Here is a 16460-nt window from a genome sequence, read left to right on the forward strand (position 1 = left end):
CATTCTGGGCACTCGTCTGTCACCGTCCGCACTGGACTGAACAGTTTTTCTCTCAGGATGCTGGAGCTCACTAGATTTAGGACTGAGGTGCTGCCTGTGTGGGTGACATGATGATGGGTGACAGGCCTCAGAATGGTGCTGCGCCATTTACATAAACGCCCTATAAGTGTGTGTGTGTGTGTGTGTGTGTTTGTGTGGCATGTCACCTCCAGGCGGCAAACACAGAGTAACATGGTTGACACACAGCCTCTGTCTTGCAATGTTTTACATTCCGCTTTGGACCTTTTAATCAGGCCAGATGTTCTTTATAGAGTTTTATGCTATTAGAAATGAAGATGATGGAAAAAGTGTGTGTTATTCGGAGGTGTAGCTTAGGCCGAGTACAGATTGCATGATTTAAGCCCAGATTTTGACTTGCTAAAAGCTTTTGAGATATCGCAGACAATTGCCTGAAATCACAGGCAAATCGGTGCTCGATCACGTGAGTAACAATCACGCCGTGTGAACGGTCAAAAGACGCGGTCGCTGATGAATCGCACCGGTAAAGTATTTGGCATGCTAAATATCTGGACCTGTTGGCGATTCAAAATCATGCCGTGTGAAATGTGTTCTGATTGAAGATAGCAGCATGGGAGAGCAGCATCCACTACTTATGGGTACATTCTCATTATGTAGTTAATAACAAAAGATATACTACGTGACCTTGCGTTGTTTTCATGTCACGTCTCCTGTTTGTTTGGTTTTGAGATGTAGTTTGGGAATGGAGACAAAGTTGTCGGTGATTCTTCCTATTGTAAAGTCATACAGTGTGAAACCCCCGGTTGCCGATCCATCTTGCAGTGTAAACACAACAGCAACGGAATGCTACCCCAGGTGGTCATGCAGTGTGAAAACATCTGTGACGTGACTAAAAAAATCGTGCAGTCTGCAATTGGAATTAGTATGGACAAACCATTTGATCCCAGGAACTTCCGAATATAATGATCTCCCTCTTTGATTAGCTCACTCCATAAAATGTCAAGCCAACAGTATTAAATCTGAGAGTTAATCTCTCGTTTTAGGCTTTATCTAGCGTTCTAAAAACTACTTTTAAGACTTTTTAAAATGTTTTTTTGTTGGTCAGTGCATTAATTTTAGCCTCTAGCTATGTGTGTACAGTTGATATTTTTAAATATTTTCCAAGTGCTGTTTATTGAAGAGATTTTTATTTCTTTATAATTCCATAAAACACAGATTTTTAAACAAAATAGTTTTAACTTCTAATTTTAAATAACTATTTGCTTTAATCTTTGCCATAATGACACTACATAATATTTTACTAGCTATTTTTACAAGATTTAGCATTAGATGGATGTTAAAGGCCTAAATAAGTTAATTAAGTTACTTAGACAAGTTCAGTTAATTAGGCAAGTCATTGGATGACAGTGGTTTCTTCTGTAGCCAACTAAAAAAAAACATTCTTAAAAGAGTGAATAATATTGACCTTAGCAGTTTAAATTTTTTTTTATTCCAGCCAAACTGTAAGAAATTATACTTTCTAAAGAAGAAAGATATTAATAGGTAGTACTGTGGAAAAAAATTCTTGTGGAAATATATAAAAAACATGTAATTTGACAGGAAGGCTAATGATTTTGTTTTTAGCTGTAATGTGCATATACATTGGTCCCTCGCTATTCGTGGGAGTTACGCTCTAAAAACAAGCAGGTGAAAACCGCAAAGTAGTCAGCTTTATTTTTTACAAATATTGTAGATGTTTTAAGGCTGAGGAACTGAACGTAACGGACCGAACATTCATTTATTCTGTAATGGCATCCTACAGCCGCGTAACTTCTACATTTCCATTAGCCTGTCCAGAAGTTTAACTTTTTGTGCGATGGTTAACATCTTCCTTTGCCTTTTGGTGCTACAACAGGTACCTTTGAGTGTGCATAAAGTTTCGTTGATATTGTTTGGTTTGTTGGGGAGAAAACTTGCAAACATACAGTCCAGCACTTCTGAGAGACACTGCTAGTGATTGAAGATTTATGTGAATTTAGATTCTGAACACATTCTGTACTGTACAGCCAATCAGGACGCAGAACACAATGAGCTGATCAGGACGCAGAACACAATGCACTGTTAAAAAAAAAAGCATGCCAGCAGCTAGCTCTCTTCAACTCTCACATGATTGCCCACTGAAGCTAAGCAGGGCTGCTCCCAGTAAGTACCTGGATGGTAGACCACATGGGAAAGCTAAGTTGCTGCCGGAAGTGGTGTTAGTGAGGCCAGCAGGGGGCTGTTGTCTGTGTAGGTCCTTATGCCCCAGTATATTGAATGGGACTCTATAATGCTCAGTGAACGCGTCTTTCGAATGAGATGTTAAATTGAGGTCCCGACTTTGTGGTCGTTAAAAATCCCAGGATGTCCTTTGAAAAAGAGTAGGGGTTTAAAATTTTGCCCGCTGGTCTCTGTCCATCATGGCCTCCTAACCATCCCCATATGATAATTGGCTTCATCATAGGATAATTGGTCTCCTCTCGACCAATCAGCTGGTGTGTGGTGTACGTTCTGGCACAATATAGCTGCCATCGCGTCATCCAGTTGGATGCTGCACACTGATGGCGACTGAGGAGATTCCCCCTCCAAAAAAACAGCGCTTTGAGTGTCCAGAAAAGCAATATATAAATATAGGAATTATTAAGGAATTATGTCAAATTGTCCCCAAAACATCTGCGAAACTGAAAGGTGAACCATGTTACAGCGAGGGACCACTATACATTTGTGGCTTAAATGGCTGTACAAAGAATCCATTGGATACAAACAATTTGCATGTGGAGAAAAAAGTAGTTTGGACAGTGACCCTTCGGCAACGTTTGACATTTTTATATGTATAACATATCCTCAATCATGATGCATAACAACACTTCCACCATATACCTTTTTTAGTTGCATGAAAATAAATATTCCATCCGCATTGACTACCGAGGCTGTCTGCATCTCTCCAGTGCTTTCAGTTTATTATTGAATCTCTCTATCTCCGAGCCCCTTCCCTCGTTTCCATTTCCCCATCATGCTGCTGTATGTTGAGGTGAGAAGTGTGTGTGTTTAGCGTTCTGATGGACTGCTGACTCCCTCTACACATCAGTGTAATGACCTATCCACACTCTCCATCCAGAGAGAGACAGCGAGAGGGAGATTTTCAATAACAGGGCTCAGCGGTGCTAAACGCAGGCTCAGAAGTAATCGCCACAGTGGGCTCGCACACATGCGCACATGCAGCCTCGTCTCAGATTGAGCACCTGCAAGAGACGGAGAGAGTCTCGGTGGGGTCCAAAATCCCACTTTGGTTCATTGGCAGCAGTGTTCAAGCTGCATGAAGTCCACAAGTTTGGTATGAGGTTTGGCTGCACAATGTAAATTGTCAACATCGATATCGCAATGTGTGAATCTGCAATAGTCATATCGCAGGATCTGCAATGTTGAGTTGGGATAAATAAGAATTAAATAATTAGCCGTCACAGGTCAGAACATGTTTTGTGGGGTCATCGCTAGTCCTGTCAAGATAAAGAATTTTTGTTGTGCGATATATTGTCACAGGAATTGTTGCGATAATCGAATTTATTGTCATTTTGAGAATTTTATTTTATAATTATGCAAATAGCCATAAACACTTTAAAATACTTATCATTCTTAAGGTTATTTAGACTCTATAATGTGATGTTAAAAAGGTAAATGTCCTATCAAATATACTATTAAATATCCTAATAGGTAAATGTCCAATTACAAACTTTGACATTGATGAAGTCGAACGTAAATGAAAGTGTGAAATGGCTCTAAGGTTATTTGTGAATTTGTAAATGTATATTGCAACAGCAAAAATGATTGAGGTCATCTCCAAGTATTGCACGATAAGTCGATATATTGTTTATTGTGACAGGCCTAGCCATCAAAGAAAAATTTAACCCTAATAGAGTGAAATCTTTTCATTTGTATTTGTTTTTAAGACCTGCGACTAAGATATCAAGCGAATTTAAACCAAGTAGTTGAAATACAACGAACACTATAGTGTTATTTTACAAATTATTATTTAAGTTTTGTACCTCAGTGCTGTGAGATTCCATAGAAAACCAGACAAGATATTTTATTTCATTTGAATGTGTTTTTAAGACCTGCGACTTAGAAATCAAGCTAATTTAAACCAAGTAGTTGAAATACAACGAAGACTATAGTGCTATTTTACAAATTATTATTTAAGTTTTGTACCTCAGTGCTGTGAGATTCCATAGAAAACCATACAAGATGTTTTATTTCATTTGTATTTTTGTTCAGTTGAATAAATCTGTTTGTATTTAGTTTATTATTTGATGCAGATACTCCCCTACAAAATAATCCCAATCAGTCTCAAATTCTGAATAGACTTATAATTCATCTTAAGGAGTTATATTCCTTTTGCAATATATATTGCGACATTCCAAGTGCTGGGTTGCGGCTGCATCCGCTGCGTAAAACATATGCTTGAATAGTTGGCGGTTCATTCCACTGTGGTGACCCATGATAAATAAGGGACTAAGTTAAAGGAAAATAAATTAATGAATATCGCGAATATCATTTTTCCCAACATCGTGCAGCTTTTATGTTCGAGATTCAATGGAAGACTGATACATAAGGAAGCAGCTGAGAGAGCTTATATAACATGTACTTTTTTAAACTTGCTTTTGCTTCCTTTTTCTCTTCCAACTCAGTCACTGTTTTGATGATACTGTGTTTTGTCAATTTGCGAGTTTCAGTCTTTTCAGCTGATTAGCTGACAAACTGGTTGAACTAGTTCAATGCTTTCCTACATTGTGGTGTTTCCATTGTTGCTTAACCTTTAATGGGCAGTCACCATCATTTCGGCAGAATTTCAGGGGCAAAACAAGAGCCATTGTTTGTTGTCAGTAGTGTAGTGATGCATGAGAGTAAAACAAAAAGGTTTTCCAAGCATTAAAGCATACATTCATGATGTAAAATGTTAAATTTAAATTTATTTTTACTAGGAAAAAAATGATGTAATAAATTTCTACTAATGATTTAAGGCAACCAATATAATGACATTCAGTGTAACAGTAGTTTATATACCAAAAAAAGAAATGTTATGTACGTTGCATGGGTATTTAGGAAGAAGTTTGTGTTGAAAATATCCATTTAAAGACTCACACTATACCTATTCTGACTGCCTTTGCCTACGGAATCTTACATTGTTTTCATCTTTTTTGTGAGTTTACTCTGCCAAGTTCAATAAATGTCTGCATGAAACACCTATTTTCTGCATTATTTGTAATTTCAGTAATAATAAAAAAATTCCTGTCCCTATATTTTGGTTGACTGTTACAACGGGTATAAAAAGGCATAACGAACTTTAAAGCACTCATAAAAAAAGCATGACTCCAAGTGGCTTCAATTCTGCTAATGAGAAACTCTGGAAGACACTGAATCATGTCATTATTCTTCTCTGATTTGTTTGTGCAAAAACATTTAGGACACAAAAATAAAGATTAATTATTTGTCAACTTTTTATTATCATTATTTATTTATTGTGATGTTTCAGTAGAATTCTCATTCGTTTTTTTTTTTAAACAATAATCTTGTGAAAATGCATACATTTTAATGTGCCGTCTATTTTCTGGTTTAAGGTTAACATCTTGAGCTAAAGCACAAAATGGTGGCAAATGTCAACTCGGTTAGTTATTGAGTTATAAGCAATTAGTAAGTGAATCAAATGTTCCCTGTCATGTTCAAGCATATGGCATTATTTTAGATTAATAATGGATTCGGTTTACTGTCAATGATACTTTTGTTGTATGTCATTTCCATTTAAAGAAAATGAATGGAAAATGCTTGAAATTAGGGATGCAACGACTATAGATTTTGGTTGTATGATTATAGTCTGAGAAATAATAATTATGGTTTCAAGATCATCACGATAATTATACTTACATTAGTTTCAAAACACTACTAGTTTAGTAAATCACATGAAAACTCCTTATATTTTAAAGTGTTATTTAATGCTGCTAAGTAACCAAATAATACAGCACAAAATAATAATAAAAAACAAACAATTAATTGTCCATTTCTCTTTAGAATTAAAAATAAGTGGAAAAGTTTTTGGCATTTAAAAAAAAAAATTATGAAGCTGATTGGTCCAGTTCTTGTCACGTGACTCGCGGTGTGCTCGCGCCATTCCTTCAAATAAGTGGGTCTGGAAAGCTTGAGTGCGTCGTGCCATGTGCGCACCACGTGCTCGTCACTCCCAATATAGCGCAAGCAAAGGAATAACGAACGTGTGCACAACAGACAGGATATGTGGACAGCCTTTAGTTGTGCGTACTGGCCTCTGTGTACAAGCTCGGAACTCCAAACTAGCGCACAGTTGGCATAACATTTTTTAGTTGCAGCAGTTTTGTTCCGTGCAGAAACGCGGTGTTGAAAAGCCTTTACGATTAATTAACCATGACGAATTAAAGCGCGGTTAATAGCAAAACCGGTTAATCATTGCATCTCTACTTGAAATGTATCCGAAATACTGGAATGAGTCATTGTTATGCTATATTTTGAAGATTTAGTTTTACAAAAGTTTTGTTTAACATTTGACTTTAATATGCTTCTATTTTTATGAACTAATTTCTGCAAATTTGATTTGACGTGGATGTAAAAATGGGATGTTTCATCTTTGATCCGTGAACTACAGCTCATACAGAAGTTACAGCTTCCTGCTGCTCACTGGTGAATTTGCATCACCTACTTTCTCAATCCTGCCAATTCCAATCCAAATTTCAATGATGAAAATGCGCTGTGCAACTTTAGGAACACTATAGTAAAGAGAGGACAGGAAATGGTGTTCAGAATGGCATCAGGAATGTTTTGAGTCAGATTCGAACTTGTATGTCTGCATGAGCACCAAGGCTCTGATGTATATAGTACTCCTATGGTACTGTAGTGTTTTGTGTGCAATTTTCACTTCTTTACCACTTTACACCCCCTGATGTGCACACACATACACACTCGTGTGCTCGCAGAATGTGTTCTGTCAGGGTTATGTTGGATGATGAATGCTTCGGGCCAGAGCGAGCTGAATGTTTCTCTTTTTTTTTTCATAGATACTTTCACACACGCTTGCACACACACATTCACATTTAGATTCGCACCCTATCACACACCCCGACTGAGATCAGAAACATTGGCCTACTTGCTGTTTTGTTGTAACCTCATTTATCATTTCTCATTTTGCCATCCCTGAACTCCGAGAGTGTGCCGGTATGTGCTGAATTTCTCTCTGACATGCTCAGCGAGGTGGTCGCAGGTCACCTGAATTTAGCCAGACAGAAGTGAAGGTTGTTTCCTGTTCTCATGGCCTTTTCTCGTTCTCTTTCCAGGATCGTTGGCTCAGCACGTGAGGGTGGAGCCAGAGGTTGTGTCGTTTCCTGGTCAGACAGTAACACTGCGCTGCCAGTTTCCAAACCCAGGCGATACCCAACTCACTCAGGTCAGAAATCAGCTTCGGGTTTCCTGCCACTCTGATGCAAAACAATGGATTTGTGAAGATTCCTGCTCTCCCAAAAATACCTTTCTGAAGGTGTTTGATAAGCTCTGTGCATCTATTGAACTTTTTTCCCCTCTGGTTTACAGGTGTCATGGATCTTTGAACGGACTGACACAGAACGAACCAACATTGCTGTTTTCCATCCAAACTTTGGGGTGAATTACCCAACCTCATCTCCTGTATCAGGGCGTGTCGCTTTTGTATCGAACCCGCCCACTTTGGATAACCCATCCATTCAGATCAAAGATGTGAAGATGACAGACGAGGGCCGATATATCTGTGAATATGCAACCTATCCCTCGGGCAATGAACAGGGAGTTTCATCGCTAGTCATGCTAGGTGAGTTTGAGTTTATGAGAAAAGGAACATCAGAACTTAGGCCATGTCCACATGTACACTGGTATTTTTATAAACTTTTCCTGCCTTTGTTTAAAAAAATTCAGTCCACATGAAAACGTATTGTGACGCACCATCAAGGACATGCTGAATCAACAGGTGGCGATTTAAAACCTCGATGAATTACTGTCATTTCTGTCATCAGTAGTGATGCTCGTAATAACCGATTCACCGTTAACCGAAAGGGTGTGTTATTAACCTATTGATGGTATCAGTTAAATCATTCAAAATATTATTACTATTTTTCTTTTAATTGGTTGCATAAATGTGCAGCACATATTTGTTAACTCGCGGGAAGGTAACGTGTGCAACCAAACCTGCCTACAGACATATTTTGCCAAAGAAGCAAATTGAAAGAAGAATATTGCTGGCCAGTTTGACACAGACAAGTTGATGCCAAACCAGCGCATATGCTGATCGCCTCTTTCCTGGAGCCGCGTCATAAACACTGTTTATTTGCACAATTGAAGAAAGAAGCCACAAAACAAAACTTAATTGTCAAAACTCAACTCAACAAAACTCAATTGGCTCTGCTTTGAAAACAAGCTGGCCACAAGTCGGAGCATCAGGATTTTCTCTCCATTAGATCGCGCTTCGGCACCACTCTTAAACACAACAAATATGCTATAGTTTTGATGATTTAGTGTACAACCAACAAACAAACCTTTTTCCATTTGGAAAAATACAGTTATTAATAGTTCTTATAAAATATCATATTTTTAAAAAGCCTACATAATCTACCAATCAAACAAATTTAAAGATTTTCTTGATTTTTGCATAATGATGACTCCGCATCAAATGGAGGCTTTCATTTTATAGCTTATAAAACATGTATGCAAATGAATGCATTATCATATGTAAACAACAAAATATTGCTATATGCTGTAGTTGCCTGTACTTAAAAAGTCAACATATATGCCTTGTCATTGTCTTTTATCACATGTAGCGTGCACACATGAACTGGAAGTGAGACACAAAATAAAAGCATACAAGCTCTAGGGTAAAACCAGATGCTCAAGACATAATCTTTAAAAATATTACTTTTATTAAAAATGTTGACTGAGGTTCTAAGAATAACAGCGGAGCATTAATTAAATGCATATTTTCCATGGAGCGATCGATTAGAGGTAGCTTGCTATTTTTATTTGACAGAAAAAACTATGCCGGTTCTTAAAAGGACTCAGTCTGTGTTTTTGTTTTGTAATCTAAATTTGTCATTTAAGTGAAAAATGTCTACGGCAGGACAGGATTATTTTATTCTTTTTATTTCATTTGTTTTTCTTATTCTATGCTGTTGGAAACACTACAGGTGCCGTCAAGATGTTCTGTCGTTAATATGTTGACATGTTAAATCAGTATTTTAAAATGCAATATTAAATGTGTCAGAGACAAAATAGAGACGTCAGTTATTATTATTAATTTTTTATTAAATAATAATTTAATATTAATCTGACCAGTTAACGGTTAATGACGAGCGGCAGTTGTTGGTTGGCAAAATAAACTGAAATGAGCATCCCTACCTATCAGAAGAAAAAAAAAACAGTGTGCACATTTACGTCTCGAGACAGAAACTCTTTTAATATCCACATGACCACACTGTAACCAGAGTTTCAGAAACTCCTCACCCTGGTCGGGGTTTTCAGAAAAATTTGGTTTCAGTCAACTGATACTGTGTTTTCATGTGGACGAACGATCAAACCTCGAAGAAAAAAAAACGGGAGAACAACATTTCAAAGCTTTATTTCTGGGCTTTAAGTAATAAATGTAATTTGAACAGAAAATTTCAGATTAATTTAAATGAGAGAATGTTTTCCCCAACAAAATCAGAAATCATACTGAATCTTGATTGATCATCAAAATATTTGTCAGTTGCAGACTTTGTTTGGTGTGTGATTGCGAATGCACGCTCAGACCTAAGACTGTTCGTTTGCGGACTTAAAAAGGGGATTTATAAATGGTATTGTCAAATCAATTGTGCTGCTGTTAATGTGTGTGAAATGTGGCAGTAACCTTGGCCGGTCTCTCGTTCACTCGCCCCCTCCCTCCCCTCTCTCTCTCGGCTATTGATCTGCCTGCTTATCATGCTGAGAGGCCGTCGCTTCCCTGTCGTTCCCCGTCTCCCTTGCTTTTCTCCTTTCCCTCTCTTTGATGTCTTTCTCAGAGCGAAACGTGAGTACAATGTGAGCGCTGTGCTAGCGTGTGGCAGGACAAGCCGAGCTGTGATCTTCCCCGTCTCCACTTCCTCCCCTCCTCCTCTCATCCTCCTTTACCCTGCTTCACATTATAGCATCAAATAAAGGTCAAACTCTCTCTCTTTCCCACAGCTAAACCGAAGAACACGGCTACAACTGTCACAGTTTCCGCCGGCAAAACCCCGGTCATCGTGGCGCGCTGTGAATCATCCAATGGCCGTCCGGCAGCGACCATTACTTGGTCCACGGCGCTAAATGGCAACGTGACAACACCACTGAAGACGGACAATCCGGATAATACGGTCAGCATCCAGAGCGTCTACATGCTGGCTCCGCAGCCTGAGGATAATGGCAAGGACATCAGCTGCATTGTATCGCACCGTACCATGGCCCAGCCTGAGACCTTCCCCATGAAGCTTGATGTTGAATGTAAGGTTCCAAACAGACCATTAACTGCACCAGCCACTACTGATCTGCTAAGCATTCCCTGTTGCTACAGCTGAGAAACTGCTGTAGTGAGTCATGTCTCAATCTGTTCAGGCCAGTAATGTGTATAAAGAATATGCCAGATATTAGTAACGGTCATCTAGCAAATTGCCCTGAGGCTTTACAGCGCTGCTTGAAGCGGTAACATGAGCTAAGGGTCAATGAGGTCATCATGGAGTCAGCTGACAGACTGTAGCAGTGGTTGATTTGCCTGAGTCTTCAATGGCTTAAGGATAAAATTCATTCATAAAGGCAAGGTTAATAAAGATTTCTCCTATTAACTCTGAATTTCTCTCTCAGATCCTCCAGTGGTGCAGATTAAGGGTTACAATAACAACTGGTACAAGGGTCAGACAAGTGCACATTTGACCTGCCATGCTGATGGAAACCCAGTCCCCACCACTGTCACCTGGAAAACGTGAGCATTTCTTTTCCATTTCACATCTGTCAATGTTTGGGCACCATTTTTGCAGTTTGTTTGGAATGATGAAATGCCTTATAAGGGAGAATCTACAGTGTTTGATCACTGTGAACAGGAGTTTTCCATCCTGCTCTTGGTAGGCCACTTTAGCTGGATATACACCGTATGTGTTTGGATGCTCAGAAGATTGTATGTACATACACACCAGTGCTAAATCTTTTTTTAGCACTGGGACCCCATTTGTGTGAATTAATGCATCTGGCTGTACATTTCTGGACCTTCTAATGGATAATGGAATCAATACTGGAGAGCATTTTTTCAATCTGGCATGTTTTATATTGAAATGCAACAACTTTTAGTAAAAACTGGCACGTTTGAGCAATTTGCTTTTCTTTTCCACAAGAAAACCTGCTCCTGGAGACATAAAAATAGTATATTAGACCCATATATTTCTGGTCATGATGTCTGTACTAATGTGCTGTTGAGGTGTGAGGGGTTGGAAAATGTGTAGCATCGGTGTACCTTCAGGAGCACACTGCTTTAAACACCATGTAAAAACAAAACAGTTTGTCAGATCGCCTCCTCCAGTCCAAGTGTGTGTTTCTTGGCCATAACAAGCTCCAAAATGGACCAGAGTGTATGCTCATTGTCAAAAGATGTTTTAATTTCAGTTCTGTCAGAAATCTTATGCTAATGTTGTGTTATCCCACAGTTTGTCCGGGCATATGCCTGAAACAGTGCAGGTGCGGGAAAACCGGCTCGCCGTGCAGCAGGTGGATGACACCATCAACACCACCTTCATCTGTGAGGTCAAGAACAGTTTGGGATACGGCAGAGATCAGGTCACCGTCGTTGTTCGGGGTGAGTCCGTCTGTGTAGTATTTCCTCACACACTTCCACTGTGACAGTTGGACAAGTTGGAAAAAGTAGACTACATTTCAGAGTTACAGTTCAGACATAAGGCGGTTTGTTGGCACTTTTCTTGTCTGTATGTGTATGCTCTGTTTGTCCTTAAGATCATCCGCATACACTGTCATCCCTCAGCCTTCAGCTATTTCTGACTCTCTGGTGGTGTTTCTACTTTAGTCTGGGACTTTTCTTGATCTGGAAAAACATGTCTGAAAATGTGACGCATGTTCCTATAGAATTCTGAATGCCGTTTTCCTGAGAGAGGACTGTTTGTGTGTGTGTTTGTGTCATTGCAGAAGTGGCTGTGTTTGGGTGGGGTTGGGTTGAGTGCAGCTGTAGTTGGACTGCGTTGACCATTGCTCACGCAGCTTTTTGTCCAAGACTGCTTTTGTGTACAGTGGTTCACCATTCGCAGTCACGCAGATTTTTTTAGTGCAATTTGACATGCTTTTTTTGCAGCGCATTGTATTCTGCGTCCTGATTCACGTGTTGTGTTCTGCGTCCTGATTGGCTGTAAACCCTTTTCAATCAATCTCCTCCTTGCCGTGTCTCCTGTACAATACAGAATGCGTTCAGCTTGCCAATTTTACATAAATCTTCGATCACTAGCAGTGTGACTTTGAAGTGCTGGTTTGTATGTATCCGGACTGAAACATTCTGCACTGTCAAAGGCATCTGCGGTAGAACCCAAAAGGCAGAGGAAGATGCTAACTATTGCACAAAAAGTTGGACTTCTGGACATACTAAAGGAAGGTAGAATTTACGTTTCTGTAGGATGCCATTACAGAATTAATGAATATTCGGTTAGTTACATTCAGTTTTACAACCTTAAACATCTACAATAATTGTAAAAAATAAAGCTGACTACTTCACGGATTTCACCTATTGCGGGTTATTTTTAGAACGTAACTCCTGCGATTAACGAGGGACCACTGTATTAACAAAAAATAAATAATTTTTATGATAAAGATTTTATATCACTTATCAGCATGTCGTTAAAGCAATCGCACAGTGCAAGCTACACACAGGTTTATTTTGTAGATGCAGCTTATTATCCTACTTTAGTCCTGGCTGTATTTACAATTTAGCCTTTTTTGCTTATACCAAGTAGGCTTGTGAATGAATATGCACGATATTGTTATCGCGGGCACTTCAAAATACCGTGAAAAATAATAGATCCGAATTTATATTCTTAGAACCCGCCTTAGCTTATTTTCCATCAACCGCTTGAAGAAACACTGCGTATATGCTGCGCAGAACTGATGCGCACTCTGATGTAAACAATCCCCACATGTAGAAGCACTGTGTGTGCGCCGCCGCTGCCACCGCACTATAATCCTCACACGAAGAAGCATGGCGGAAGGAGGAACGCTGCCGACAATTTATCCCCCTTCAGCCACAAGTGGCCATACGTGACAGCACAACAATGATAGTGATTCAAAAACATATGTTTTGGGGGGCTGAATCTTGTTATATTTTTGACATCAGTTGCTGGCCGGAGGGAGGAGGAGGGCGGGCCTGGAGTTTGAGACCCCTGGTTTAAAGTAATCATATTCATACTACATAATTTTAATAAAGGAGGTATTATTTTTATTGTGCCATGTTTTCATGAAGGAATTAATTATCGCCATGTTAGCTGTACTTTACTACCAAATGAGTACAGTTTATGTATTCATGTTCTATTATTATTATTCTTTTTTGACTATGGCTCCTTCATTGACTGTTATCCCTGGAGTTCAGGGTTGTGGTGTTGGATTTGTGACCTCTGTTAAACTCCTGCCTCTCCTAGAGCTTCACGGTCAAAGCCAGTGCAATGTTTGATTGCCGTCATGGGATGCTAAATTGTCCTCTCCTGGCTTTTTCTGGCCTGTTCTGATGCCCAGTGACAGGCTGATGGAATAAAATATATCCACACGGTTGACTGCGGAGGGGACTGAGCTGCTTTAGTGCTGAGCAAGACTAATAGCTCTTAGGTATTATGGAGGAAAGGTGCTTTTCTCTCACAACTTGGGTTTTAAAAGCTTTCTACCTTCCTCCATACCCCTCACTATCCTCTCTCTCTCTTTCTCGGATCTACTTGTCCTTGCAGATCTGCATGGCTTGAGGCCAGATCTTTGCTCGTTTGGGAGAAGTACATCACCTTCCAAACTCTAAACTGACAGCGTCTTACATTCCCTCCTCTTGCGGTCCTCCCTCCCATATTCTCATGGAGTGGAAACAAGAGGACAAGCAGGAAGAGACGGAACCAAAAGAGGAGGGTGGAGCGGATGAATGCTGGTGGCATTTCAAGCCCCCTGGGGACCTGCGGCTCTCCCATCGCACGTGCATCCTCTTTCGCTCTCCTCCCCTCTTCCGCCTGCCTCACTTTCATCTTCTTCACTCCAAACTCTCTTGTTTTGTTCACTCGAGCCACTTCCAAGCCTGCTACCCATCCTCCTTCAACCATCTCCCCTCAAAAGAGGCTCTCGGCGAGGATAAGTCAGTCACTGCTGTTTTAGCTCCCGGCCTCTTATCCTCCTCAGTCAAAGGAAATGCTAATCAGTCCCGTAATGCGAAGCCAGGCTGGGCCGTGAGTGCACAGACAAAATGTGTTATGTTCAGCTGGAGTTTTGCGGCATGTAGTGCAGGAATCAGGTGCGAGAGGAGATATGTTGGGTGGTGTGCCGCAGGAACTGTTGGCTAGCCGTGAAGTGGTTCTGCTTAAGTGCGGCCGTTTTGACAGCCATGAAATGCCCACTACCTTCTCAGTCGCGTGGCTGTCTTTCCCCCAGGCAACCATCTCCATGGTGACTAAGGTCAGCCTGCACAGATCTCATCTCTGTGTTCCTCCTGAAAGCGGTACAGTGATCCCTCGGAGCGTGTTTTGTAGCTCCACCGCTGGAGCCTGAGCCAGGAAACCAACTTCAAATCCAAATCGTTTCTCAACACTGCGCCTCATGTTGCTCACAGGCTAACCTAGATTCAACCCCCACTTCTCTCACACACACTCCCTCTCCTCCATCATTCATTTTCAACTCTGGAGATTTTGTCATATTCTCCATCCAGCTGTCATGAAAAAAAATCTCCTTCTCCGCCTTGTCCTGCTCTCTCCTGTCCAATGGCGAAATAAGAAATGAGCATGTAAGGCATTTAGAGACTTTTTTTTCACTTCTTGTCTGTCTAGAAAAGCTTCATTCATCCACTCGGTCATTCACTTAGAGTCTTTCAGAGCGCTAATATGTAGGTTTATTAATATACTGCCAGTGCTTGGAGAAAGATAAAGAGACTACATTAGTGGTAATACAATCTAATTAGTGAAGTTCGCTAAGAGAGTATAAGGTTTAATGTTGCTCATGCTTCAAGTGATAGTTTCCCCAAATCCCTGTGTTGTCCCACAAAAGAAAGAAGAGGTCATTCAAAAAAAAGACTTTTTTTTTTTTTTATAATGAAAGTCAATGCGTTCCAAAACAACAATGAACTCCATTGATTTCTTTGTTTTGATTTCAGGCTATATTACAATGTACATTCATGCATGTTTATCAGCTGAAAAAAGAGGTCTGTTTTGGTAATCTTTAATCAAAGTCTGACCATTTGCTTCTGCATTTAGAGTGGTGGTCATTTAGCCAAAATGTTCTTAACCATGCGAGTGCTTCCCATAGGTTTGAAATATACTTGTGGTGGTAGCCGTATTGAAACGCACATAAATAGTTAACTATATGCAACAAACAAAACATAATTCGATTTTTAACAGTTTTTATTATTATCTGGTTCAAACTTTCTTTTCAGTGTGTTAAAGTTAAAAAGAGACTGTTTAAATAAATAAAAAAATCCCCTATTTCTCTTTTATGCTACAGTATTTCTCTTTTAAATGCTATTAAAGCATTTTAGATGTATTAAATATGTAATATATTGACTTCATCAAATTAATAAAATATACAGCAAATTGACAGAGTAATTGACAGAAAAATGGAATAAAACAAACAATATATCTAAAAAATTATAATAATTACAAGAATAAAACGTGTAGATTATTTCTAATGGTGTACAAATGTTCTGCAGCCAATTTAGATGTAATTTCGTCCTCTCTGAGTATTTAGTAAAGAGTTGTTTAGATTAAAGAATTCATTATTTAATGTCTCTCTCGCGTCTCTCTTCACATAAAATTAACGACAGCTTAGAAAACAAAATCAAATCCCATATATTTTTGTAGATTTAGAAACCCCGGCCAGACACAAGAAGGTGTGGGTCTTTGTGGATATGCAGTGCACGTGAAACTGTCTGTGGGAGTGTTGACAGTTGTTGCGCACACAGAACGAGCAGTATGAAATGGATAAAGGAGGGGTGATTTTCTACTACTTAATCGCTCATAGATGTTTGTTTATATTGGGCGGATAGAAAAAAAAAGTGTAAAAGGATGATAATAATAGTAAAAAAAAAAGTGTCGCTAAATATACTTTGGTGGCCGTTAATATACCTGGGCAACTCGCCCAAGTAAAGTCTATGTGTGTGAAGTACTGCA

General features: G+C 39.4%; 1 protein-coding gene across 2 annotated transcripts in view; it reads left to right on the forward strand.

Moving 5' to 3' along the window:
* si:ch73-22o12.1 (nectin-2) overlaps positions 1-16460 on the forward strand; it is a 147827-nt gene that overhangs the window by 44795 nt on the left and 86572 nt on the right. For both annotated transcript variants that reach the window (XM_056474768.1, XM_056474767.1), the window contains exons 2-6: positions 7392-7501; positions 7645-7897; positions 10279-10575; positions 10933-11050; positions 11766-11914. In XM_056474768.1, the coding sequence (XP_056330743.1) occupies positions 7392-7501; positions 7645-7897; positions 10279-10575; positions 10933-11050; positions 11766-11914 (927 nt within the window). The remainder of the gene's footprint in view (positions 1-7391; positions 7502-7644; positions 7898-10278; positions 10576-10932; positions 11051-11765; positions 11915-16460) is intronic.

The sequence above is a fragment of the Danio aesculapii genome, chromosome 16 (genome assembly GCF_903798145.1).
Source record: "Danio aesculapii chromosome 16, fDanAes4.1, whole genome shotgun sequence".
Taxonomy (NCBI): Eukaryota; Metazoa; Chordata; class Actinopteri; order Cypriniformes; family Danionidae; genus Danio; species Danio aesculapii.